The 11,208-nt window shown below is 43.9% G+C and overlaps 1 protein-coding gene across 2 annotated transcripts in view; it reads left to right on the top strand.

Moving 5' to 3' along the window:
* Positions 1-8,141: 8,141 nt before the first annotated feature.
* The window catches only part of BUB1 (BUB1 mitotic checkpoint serine/threonine kinase), a 52,852-nt gene continuing 49,785 nt past the window's right edge, over positions 8,142-11,208 (top strand). For both annotated transcript variants that reach the window (XM_075203750.1, XM_075203749.1), the window contains exon 1: positions 8,142-8,243. In XM_075203750.1, coding sequence (XP_075059851.1) covers positions 8,221-8,243 — 23 coding nt within the window. In that variant the 5' untranslated portion in view covers positions 8,142-8,220. The remainder of the gene's footprint in view (positions 8,244-11,208) is intronic.

Genomic DNA, 11,208 nt, shown 5'->3' with positions numbered 1-11,208 from the left:
CTTAGAAGATTTGATTTCTCTTTGCCACCGTGTAGACATGAGATTTCGTGAAAGAGAGTCTGAAAAAACAACTTCAGTTAAAGCACCTCTCTGCTCTAGTCCTCAACTTCGCCCAGCTTCATCTCCGGTGATACCTATGGAGAGAAGTCGCTCCAAATTAACTTCAGAGTTACCATCTCTGCTACTGGAGTTCAGACCGCCTCAACTTTCCCGTGTTCTTCATGTTCCAGTTCCTTTTACTAATGCTTCCAGAGTATTGCCTCGTTCATGCTGGTTTACCTGCCGTGCGCTGCACCAACTTGATTACCGCTTCCACCTTCCAGTGGTCTCCCCTCCTGCCGGCCTTCAGCCGTTCAGGTATCCCTGCACGTCTCTCTGACAGCCTGCTCTCCTGAACCGCGGTATGCATACTTCTCATTGACTTTGCTTGTGTATTGCATATCTAGCTGGACTGAGTTGTGTTCTCCTCTGGAGTCCTTTATCCACTGAGACTATTGCTACCATTGACTTTGTTTCCTATTTGCCTGGATTGTTATTGTGACTTTGTATACTTTAGCAGTGCTGCTTTGTTATCATTGTATTGTGATATCATCGTGGGATCAAGTCCTGTGTGCCCGTGTATACTCTGCATAGCATTCATCTTCTCGTGCTCTCCTCACATATATATATTGCAGTGGTACAACTTGCTATATGCAGACCACTGATTCCTGTTCCTTGTGACACCAGTTTCCAGTATCCTCTCACATAGCAGTGGTACAACTTGCTATCCGCAGACCACTGACTTCCCTGTTATCTACCTTCACCTGGATTCCATTCCTTCACCTAGACAGCGGTACAACTTGCTATACGCAGACCGCTGACTCTCACTGCCTCCTTGCTACCTCTGGACATTCCTCCTCACTATAGCAGTGGTACAACTTGCTATACGCAGACCACTGACTACCCTCACGTTTCCTTGTCCATCTAGTTCCTCGTGTACAGTTATATACTCATTACCAGTGCTGCTAGTCATAGACTTTTCCCGAGCATTCTCTCACCATCTGCTGTTCCTCCTGTTCCGTTGTCACCCTGCTACCAGAGTACCTATTACCACCTATAATACTCTGGTAAGCCATCATCTGGTGATTTCCTGGGCAAAGACGCCTAGTGCCCGTGACAGTGTCAAAGTCAACATTCAAGAGAAGACTTCACAAGAGTGAATATAGAGGGTTCCCCACAAGATGTAAACCATTTGTGAGCCACAAAAACAGGAAGACCAGATTAGAGTTTAGCAAACAACATCTAAAAAAGCCATTACAGTTCTGGAACAACATCCTATGGAAAGATGAGACAAAGATCAACTTGTACCAGAGTGATGGGAAGAGAAGAGTATGGAGGAGGAAAGGAACTGCTCATGATCCAAAACATACCACCTCATCAGTGAAGTATGGTGGTGGTAGTGTCATGGTGTGGGCATGTATGGCTGCTAATGGAACTGGTTCCCCTGTATTTATTGATGATTTGACTGCTGACAAAAGCAGCAGGATGAATTCTGAAGTGTTTCGGGCAATATTATATGCTCATATTCAGTCAAATGCTTCAGAACTTATTGGACGGCGATTCACAGTGCAGATGGACAATGACCCGGCTGTTCGGGCCGGCAAGCCGGCCACCCCCCCCCCCCCTACCGTGGATGCAATACTGGCCAAATACTACCGTCGGCCGCATCACTTGTCACGTGATGCAGCCGCCTGCCCGGGCTGCAACCTGCCAGCCCGCGCCTGCCCGAAGCATGCTGCAAAAGCAACCAAATAGTTTTTTAAGGCTAACAAGTGGAATGTTATGCAATGACCAAGTCACTCACCTGACCTGAATCCGATTGAGCATGCACTTCACTTGATGAAGACAAAACTGAAGGGAAAATGCCCCAAGAAAAAGCAGGAACTGAAGACATTTGCAGTAGAGGTCTGGCAGAGCATCACCAGAGATGAAACCCAGCGTCTGGTGATGTCTATGCGTTCCAGACTTCAGGCTGTAATTGACTGCAAAGGATTTGCAACAAAGTATTAAAAAGTGAAAGTTTGATGTAGGATTGTTTAGTTTGTCCCATTACTTTTGGTTCCTTAAAAAGTGGGAGGCACATATAGAAACCGTTGTAATTTCTACACTGTTCACCTGATTTGGATGTAAATTCCCTCAAATTAAAGCTGAAAGTCTGCAGTTAAATCACATCTTGTTTGTTTCATTTCAAATCCACTGTGGTTGTGTATAGAGCCCAAAATATGAGAATTGTGGCGATGTCCCAATATTTATGGACTTGACTGTACATCCTGGAATTGCCATTGTGTGTTTACAACCATCTGGTAGGTAGACTTGCTAGTAGGAGATTTTATATTTGATGTATATTTTTTAACATGTGAGAGGAATTGTTTACAGAATAATTTTTTATTTAGTAAAAGGTAAAATGCAAGAATTGTTTCATATGCTGTCTATTTTTTAGATAATAATTAAAAGACATCTTAAGCGGCTTCACTTCTCCTATCCTGATGGTTGGTTGGAGTTGCTATATAAGCTTTTCCTCATCTATACCAAGTGAGTGGTATCACAAAAGGGCTACCTGGACATGTGCCACCTACCTCTCCACATGGAACTTTCTCATGAATGTCATCTTGAAAGCACTAAGATTTCACCAGTTGGGTGTTGTACCCTTTCAATACTGCGCATACCAGTGACAGATGTGAGCAGCATTGAAAGGATGTTTTTTAGGGGAGAAGGGGGCTTGGACGCCCCTACATGACGTAGACACGCACCACATCTCGTGAGTGTGCTAATATCACGATTAAGGACATGTAAAGTTTGGGAGGTAATTGCAATGCCAAAATTATATTCTGCATACCTCCCATCATCATAATCATTTATTTATATAGTGCCAGCAAATTCCGTAGCACTTTACAATTGGGAACAAACAGTAATAAAACAATACTGGGTAATACATACAGACAGAGAAGTAAGAGAACCCTGCTCGCAAGCTTACAACCTATGGGACAATGGGAGTTTGTGCTACATCATATTGCACACTGGACCAGCTATAATGCAAAGGTAAAAGTATTGAGTGGGCTGTGTGTGTTGCAATGTTGGTCAGAGGATTGTTGTCTTGTGTTAGCTGTGTAGAGGGTGGTAATAGGGTAACCTAGGGAGATTAAGATGGTGGTTGAGGAATATCATAAGCTTGTCTGAAGAGGTGGGTTTTCAGAGAATGCTTGAAGGTTTGAAGACTAGAGGAAAGTCTTACTGTGCGAGGGAGGGAATTACACAAGTGGGTGCAGCCCGGAAAAAGTCCTGTAACCGAGAATGGGAGGATGTGATGAGAGACGCAGATCTTGTGCAGAACGGAGGCGTCAGGATGGGAGATATTTTGAGACAAGTGAGAAAATGTATGTCGGTGCAATTTTGTTGACGGCCTTGTATGTTAGTAGAAGAATTTTATATTGGATTCGTTGAAATACAGGCAATCAATGTAGAGACTGACAGAGTGGCTCAGCAGAGGAAGAATGGTTTGCAAGTAAAATCGATCTAGCCGTTGCGTTTAAAATAGATTGTAGGGGTTCAAGTCTGACTTTGGGAAGACCAGTAAGGAGGGAATTGCAATAGTCGATGCAGGAGATGATGAGTGCATGAATTAAATTTTTTGCAGTGTCTTGTGTGAGATATGTGCGTATTCTGGAAATTTTCTTTAGATGTATGTAACATGATTTAGATATAGAGTTGATGTGGGGAATAAACGATAGTTGTGAGTCAAGGATTACACCTAGGCAGCGAGCTTGCCGGGTGGGATTTATGGTCATGTTATCAACAGAAATATAAATGTCAAGCAGGAAGCTTCTATTTTTGGGTGGGAATATTATTAATTCAGTTTTTGAAAGATTGAGTTTGAGTTGGCGAGAAGACGTCCAAGATGAAAAGGCAGAAAGACAGTCGGTAACGCGAGACAACACAGATGGTGAAAGATCAGGAGAGGATAGACAGATTTCATCAGTATCATCTCTATGCGAATGATAAATCTGTATCATCCGCATAGAGATGATACTGAAATCCAAGGGAGCTTATTAGTTTTCCAAGAGAAGTGGTGTAGATAGAGAATAGCAGAGGACCTAGGACTGCGCCTTGTGGAACTCCAACTGATAAAGGAAGCGGAGCAGAGGTGGATACAGAGAAATTAACACTGAAAGAGCGATTAGATAGGTAGGATGAGAACCAGGATAGGACAGTGCCTTCAAGACCTAGGGATTGTAGCATTTGTATGAGGAGAGTGACCAACAGTGTCAAATGCAGCAGAGAGATCCAGGAGAATTAGAAGAGAGTAATGGTTTTTACTTTTTGCTGTAATCAAATCATTGACAACCTTGGTTAGCGCAGTCTCTGTGGAGTGTTGAAAGCGAAAGCCTGACTGAAGAGGATCCAATAGGTTGATGGCTGTGTGTGTGAGGCGAGTGTAGGCAATTCTCTCAAGAAGCTTGGAGGGCCATGGGAGCTGAGAGATGTGCCGGTATTTTCGAGAGAGTTTGGGTCAGAATTTTGTTTTTTTTAAATTGGAGTAATCACTGCATGCTTGAATAGTAATGGAAAAATACCAGTAGAAAGAGATAGACTACATATTTTAGTTATAGGGGGAATGAGCACAGGAGACATAGACCTACTAATTTGTGAGGGAATGGGATCAAGAGGACAGGAGGTAGAGTAGGAAGATGAGAAGAGAGTAGAAACTTCCTCTTCATTTGTGGGATCAAATGAAGAGAGAGTGTCATTGGATGCTACAATGGAATTGAGCTGATTTCTTGTCGAGAGAGATGGTACCATTTCAAGTCTGATCTTATCTATTTTGTCCTTGAAATAGGAAACAAGATCCTGGGCACTGATGGTAGTTGGAGGATTTGGAGTAGAAGGATTCAGAAGATATTTAAATGTGTTAAAAAGTCGTTTGGGGTTAGAAGCCTGAGCATAGCTGAGAGATTGGAAGTATGTTTGTTTTGCAGTGTCCAGAGCATATCTATAGGAGTGGTAGATACCAGTATATGTGATTAAATCATCAGAGGTACAAGATTTACGCCAGTGATGTTCTGCATTAGGAGAAAGTTTTTGTAGAGTTCGTGTTACTTTAGTGTGCCACGGTCGGCAACGAAGTCTACGCGGAGTATGTAGTGTCGCTGGAGCCACTTGTACTGCCTGATCAGGGGAGGGGGGGGGAGAATGTAGAAATTGGGGAGAGGTGTTGAATAGAGGTGGAAAACTGTTGAAGATCGACAAAGTTGATATTCCTGCGGTTGTGAGGCATGGAAGAGTTTGACACTAGGGAGGGTAAAGAACTGGGGGTGAGCGAGTATCTAATAAGGTGATGATCCGAGAGGGGGAAAGGAGTGTTAAGGAAATCAGAAACTGAGCATAATCTAGAGAAAACAAGATCAAGACAGTGCCCATCCTGACGAGTGGCGGATTTAATACACTGGGAGATCAAGTGTGGAGGTTAGAGAGAGTAGTTTGGAAGCCGCATTGGAACGTGGATTAGAAATAGACATGTTGAAATCACCCATGATGATGGTGGGGATGTCAGAGGATAAGAAGTGAGGGAGCCATGCAGAGAAGTGTTCAAGAAATTATTGGTGTGGTCCAGGGGGGGCGATAGGTAACTGCAACACGCATAGAGAATCGGTTAAAAATCCTAACAGCATGTACTTCAAAAGATGTGAATGTGAGTAATGTGACATTTAGTAGAACTGTGAACATTCACTGTGGTGAGAGAAGTAGTCCAACCCTCCCTCCTTGTCTGCCTCCTGGTCTGGGGGTGTGGGTGAAATGGAGACCACATGTGAAAAGGCTGCAGGTGAGGCAGTGTCTGATTGCGTGAGCCATGTTTCTGTTATTGCTAGAAAGTTTAGGTTGCTTAAGAGGAAGAGATTGTGTACAGAGGTAAGTTTGTTACAAACAGAGTGTGCATTCCAAAGGACACATTTAAAGGACTTTGAAAGAGAGGGGAAACAGGTGATGCGTTTGATGTTTGCCGGATTTCTGTAGTGTTTAGATATATGCGTGTGGGAGAATTGAGGGGGACCTGGATTAGGTGATATATCACCAGCTAATAGAAGCAGGGATGATGAAAGGTAGGTAAGATGATTGTAAGATGTGTGTTTTTTTAGTTTCAGGCGACAGGGTGAGGCTGTTAAAGTTATTGAATTTAAATAGGAAAAGAGTTCATGAGTGTTCACTAGAGGTAAGTGAAGTAATGAAGGGGCAAAGTGGACAGAGGTTTGTGTTGCAGGATGGGTGAGAGATGATATAATCCTAAAGATAAGGCCATGAAGAGTGAGAAAGAAAAATATTTTGGCAAGCATTGGGATCTATGAGTAAAATAGCAAAAAATTAGGGAATTAAAAGAATTACCTAACTGCAATGTCCTTTGTAATCAGAGAAGTAGTGCTGAGCTAGGCTGCAACAAATGTAGCTTCTTCATGGATTTCTGGATAGTATAATGATCTGGGGGAGTGGGTGGAAGTGTTAAATAGAGAGTAATAAAGAGCAGGTGATTGAGTAGCTGAGTTTTTGCAGAGTTATGAGATTAGAGTGGTTCAAAATCAGTATCATTTCTTCCTACTTGTGATGGCAGACAAAGCCTTAAGTAGAATTGAAAGTACAATGATGAGATAGGGAACTTAAATAGCTGTAGCATGGGTAGGGAGTGTCTGAGCATTTAGTACAGTAGGCTGATTAAACAGAGGGGATTTTGCAGGGGAAATAAACTGACAGATAAAACAAACGTTCATGAGCTGAGTAGAAAATAAGATCAGAGTTCAAAACAGTCCTCATGTTCTGTGAAGCTTGTAGCCAGAGAGAGATGGAAACATCAGGAGTAGATTATGGAGTTTCTGTTGAATACTGACTGTTGTCCTTGTGTAGCTGTGATAATAGGCAGAATGTTCTTCTCCTGTTTCCTCCTGTTTAACTCCGGTATAACTCCGAATTATGCTATTTAAATTTTTTTACACTTGTAACTATACACTTAGGGGCGTATTCAATAGTCGGCAGAAACGCCAAAAATCCCGCGGTCCGCGCATGATTACCGTTATTACGGTAATCGTGCGCGGAAAAACAGTTAATACGGTAATTTACTCGCTGGATTTCAGCTATCCAGTTACAAATTACTGTATTAACTGTAGTTGTTTTGCCGTGGAAAAACAATTGAATATGCCCTTTACAGTTATACACACTAGCTATGCAGCCATCACCGACATAGTGTCTGTATCACATGAGGTGACACAGTCCTGGAGCAGTAGGCATGGTCACAAACCCCAGGGGAGTTCTAAAGCACCAGTACCCCTCCAGTCGCCAAAATACACCATCCACTCACCGCAGGCACCGAGACACCTGCCTCTGGAGCCTGCGGCATCAATTCGCCATGGTACCTTACTTACCTGCCAACAAGCTTAAAAGGTTCCGACAGTCCTTCCGGAATCAGGACAGTTGTGATTCTGCAATAATTTAACTTGTAAGAAGGCATGCACCACACTTAGTTCCTACGATTTCACACACACACAAAAAAATCAAGTTGGCTAGTCAACTTAGGTTCTTTACAAATAAGAATGCATTTTTTTATGTTATACTTCAAAGGATTTTGTTTCATTATTCAGAAAATTAGGCAATGACGTAAGAATTTTATTAAAAAAAAAATTCAAGCTTTGCTGGACTGTGTGAAAACTCCCTATTTTCATGTTGCATAAAAATCAGCATGTTAAAGATAAACTGTATAACGTTAAAATGCATTATTGGATGGACCTTTTCTATGTGTTACTGCGTGATTTATCAGATGACCTGGCAGTTACAGTGAATGTTTTCTTCCTCTCTGCTTCAATGTAGTCAAAAGGTCGATGAACTGTAAAAGCCTTCAATCCAGAAAAAATAAGATAACAGTTGCCCTTAACAAACATGGCGGCGCATGGTGATTACGTTTATTTGAATTTATTTTTTCTTTATCGTTGTCTGTTTCCCCGCAATAGCGTTCACTTCCGCCCTATTTTAATTTGAATCCAATTGGCTGAAAGTAAAAGCTCGTAGACCTATGGTAGCAGAAGAATTTGAACTCGCACTTGCGCGGATAATTTGAAAGAACAAGGAGGAGTGTGTGTGTGTGTGTAATGGTGAGAGGCCGGGCGTAGTGCAGCGGATCAACACGGCCAGGACCGCCGAGCAGACATGGATATACAGAGCTGCGTGCAGTAAGTGACCGCTTCTCTGTGTAAATAAGAAATTGGATGTACGGTTGTTAATGGCACACATGATTGCACGTACTTTCTCAATATTTCTGGATGCAGCAGCCGGGCATGCTGGCACTTGTAGTCCCACACCACCGCAGGTAGACCTGCTGGCGTAGCAGCTGGAGAGCCACAGGCTGCCGACGTTTCACTACAGTATATGATATTAATATGATCCGACACGTGCGTACTTTAAAGTATTTATAGGGTAGTTCCCATACCAGCTCTGTTGGAAGTACATGATATGTTCCTATTAGCCTTTCAGTAAATTATTCTTATTTTAGCAATCGTATGAAAATCGTTTTCCATCTGAACACTGATAGATAAAACTTTAGTTTAGTACATTGTTTATAAATCCCACAAATAAGCTGTACATGTAGTAAACTGATCCACGTATCAAAATTGCAAGTTCAGTACTGTAATACGTCGTTAAATTAGAGTTCTCATATACTCCCTCTATTAAATTTGTGCAGAGTACTGTTTCAGTGTATTTTCAGTCAGGATTGTGAGAAAGTAGTGCAACCAATTAATAATCTGTAGGAACAATACTGCAGTAATCCTCACTTTGACATCATCACAAGTAATACAAGGCAATAATACAACATACCTAATGTCTAAACCAGGCCTGTCCAACCTGCGGCCCTCCAGAAGTTTTATGAAACTACAAGTCCCAGCATGCCCTTCCAGCTATCAACTGGCTATCTACCAGCAAAGCATGCTGGGGCTTGTAGTTTCACAACACCTGGAGGGCCGCAGGTTGGACAAACCTGGTCTAAACATTGTCTTCTAAATTGTTAGATGTAAAATCTTATTGTATTACTAGAGAGGAATTTGTTATTGTAAAATCAGTCTATGGGGGGAATTCAATAAGCCGCGTTACTTCTGAAAATAACGCGGCCTGTGTACTTTTACTGATATTATGGTAATAGTGCCCTGGTTTTTGAGCGCAGCACACAGAGCTGCGATCAGAAATCAGGGTTAAAATGACTGCATTAACGTTAATAGAATTAACGCCGTGTTGAGCGTGGCAAATTTTGGAGAGTCTCTTCTGTTGATATCAATGGATGCTAATCTTGTTGGTTCCTTTGAAGATCCTTGTTCCAGAATTCTACTTTATTTTGTTCATCCCCAATACTGAGTTCTTAAAGAGGACCTGTTGTGAATTGACCTTTTTAATAATAAAAAATATGTATAAAAAAATCTGGATAATTAACAGTGAACTTTTCTGTAATATTGCATAATTTCCTCACATTTTATAGCAACTCAATAGGTGGCACCTAGAGACTTTTCCAGTGAGACAATAAAACCACTGCTTAGATATCCAAAGCATCAAAGCATCTTCATTTGTTGAACTATCCTATTACAAGGAAAAAGATAATGGCCCTATTTGTAAACCTAAGTCAGATCATTTACATGTAACATTATGTCCTCTCCTGGGGGAATAATTTGTTGTTGCAAAATCTGTATTGGTAGACTTATGCATCTAGGCATTGCCAGTAATGCAAGAATAACAGACATGCAATCTCTTATCATTTCACCTTTTTGTATCTCATCAGCCAAATAATTGTAGTGACAATTATAGAAGATTGTGTCTGTGGGGGATGGAAATGGTTAATTAAATTGTATTTTTTAAGAAAGCTACCTTAAAAGCCATGGTAACACTGATCAGTGTATACCAGTGGTTCCCAAACTTTTGCAGTTCGCGGCACCCTTAGAGTCTCCATAATTTTTTCAAGGCACCCCTCCAAAATAATTACAGAGCAGTCCTGTTTTATAAGTAGTTGGGTCAAAAAAACATAATAAGTATTTAGGTCAGGACAGAAATAATTATTTAGTTGTAAGCAAAAATAATACGCATAGATCCAAGGAAAAAATAATATTTTTATATATTTTTTTCAATTATATTTCTGTCAAAGAATAATTGACAACTAACTCACACTGTGACCTCCTTCATCTCCACACACTCTGCCCCCTCTCATGCTGCCCCGTCTGCCCTCTCACTCTGCCCTCTCTCACGCTGCCCCTCTGCCCTCTCTCACGCTGCCCCTCTGCCCTCTCTCACGCTGCCCCTCTGCCCTCTCTCACGCTGCCCCTCTGCCCTCTCTCACGCTGCCCCTCTGCCCTCTCTCACGCTGCCCCTCTGCCCTCTCTCACGCTGCCCCTCTGCCCTCTCTCACGCTGCCCCTCTGCCCTCTCTCACGCTGCCCCTCTGCCCTCTCTCACGCTGCCCCTCTGCCCTCTCTCACGCTGCCCCTCTGCCCTCTCTCACGCTGCCCCTCTGCCCTCTCTCACGCTGCCCCTCTGCCCTCTCTCACGCTGCCCCTCTGCCCTCTCTCACGCTGCCCCTCTGCCCTCTCTCACGCTGCCCCTCTGCCCTCTCTCACGCTGCCCCTCTGCCCTCTCTCACGCTGCCCCTCTGCCCTCTCTCACGCTGCCCCTCTGCCCTCTCTCACGCTGCCCCTCTGCCCTCTCTCACGCTGCCCCTCTGCCCTCTCTCACGCTGCCCCTCTGCCCTCTCTCACGCTGCCCCTCTGCCCTCTCTCACGCTGCCCCTCTGCCCTCTCTCACGCTGCCCCTCTGCCCTCTCTCACGCTGCCCCTCTGCCCTCTCTCACGCTGCCCCTCTGCCCTCTCTCACGCTGCCCTCTCTCACGCTGCCCCCTCTCACGCTGCCCCCTCTCACGCTGCCCCCTCTCACGCTGCCCCCTCTCACGCTGCCCCCTCTCACGCTGCCCCCTCTCACGCTGCCCCCTCTCACGCTGCCCCCTCTCACGCTGCCCCCTCTCACGCTGCCCCCTCTCACGCTGCCCCCTCTCACGCTGCCCCCTCTCACGCTGCCCCCTCTCACGCTGCCCCCTCTCACGCTGCCCCCTCTCAGCTGCCCCCTCTCACGCTGCCCCCTCTCACGCTGCCCCCTCTCATGCTGCCCT

This window comes from Mixophyes fleayi, chromosome 3, assembly GCF_038048845.1.
Source record: "Mixophyes fleayi isolate aMixFle1 chromosome 3, aMixFle1.hap1, whole genome shotgun sequence".
Taxonomy (NCBI): Eukaryota; Metazoa; Chordata; class Amphibia; order Anura; family Limnodynastidae; genus Mixophyes; species Mixophyes fleayi.
This window is presented reverse-complemented; position numbering and strand designations above follow the sequence as displayed.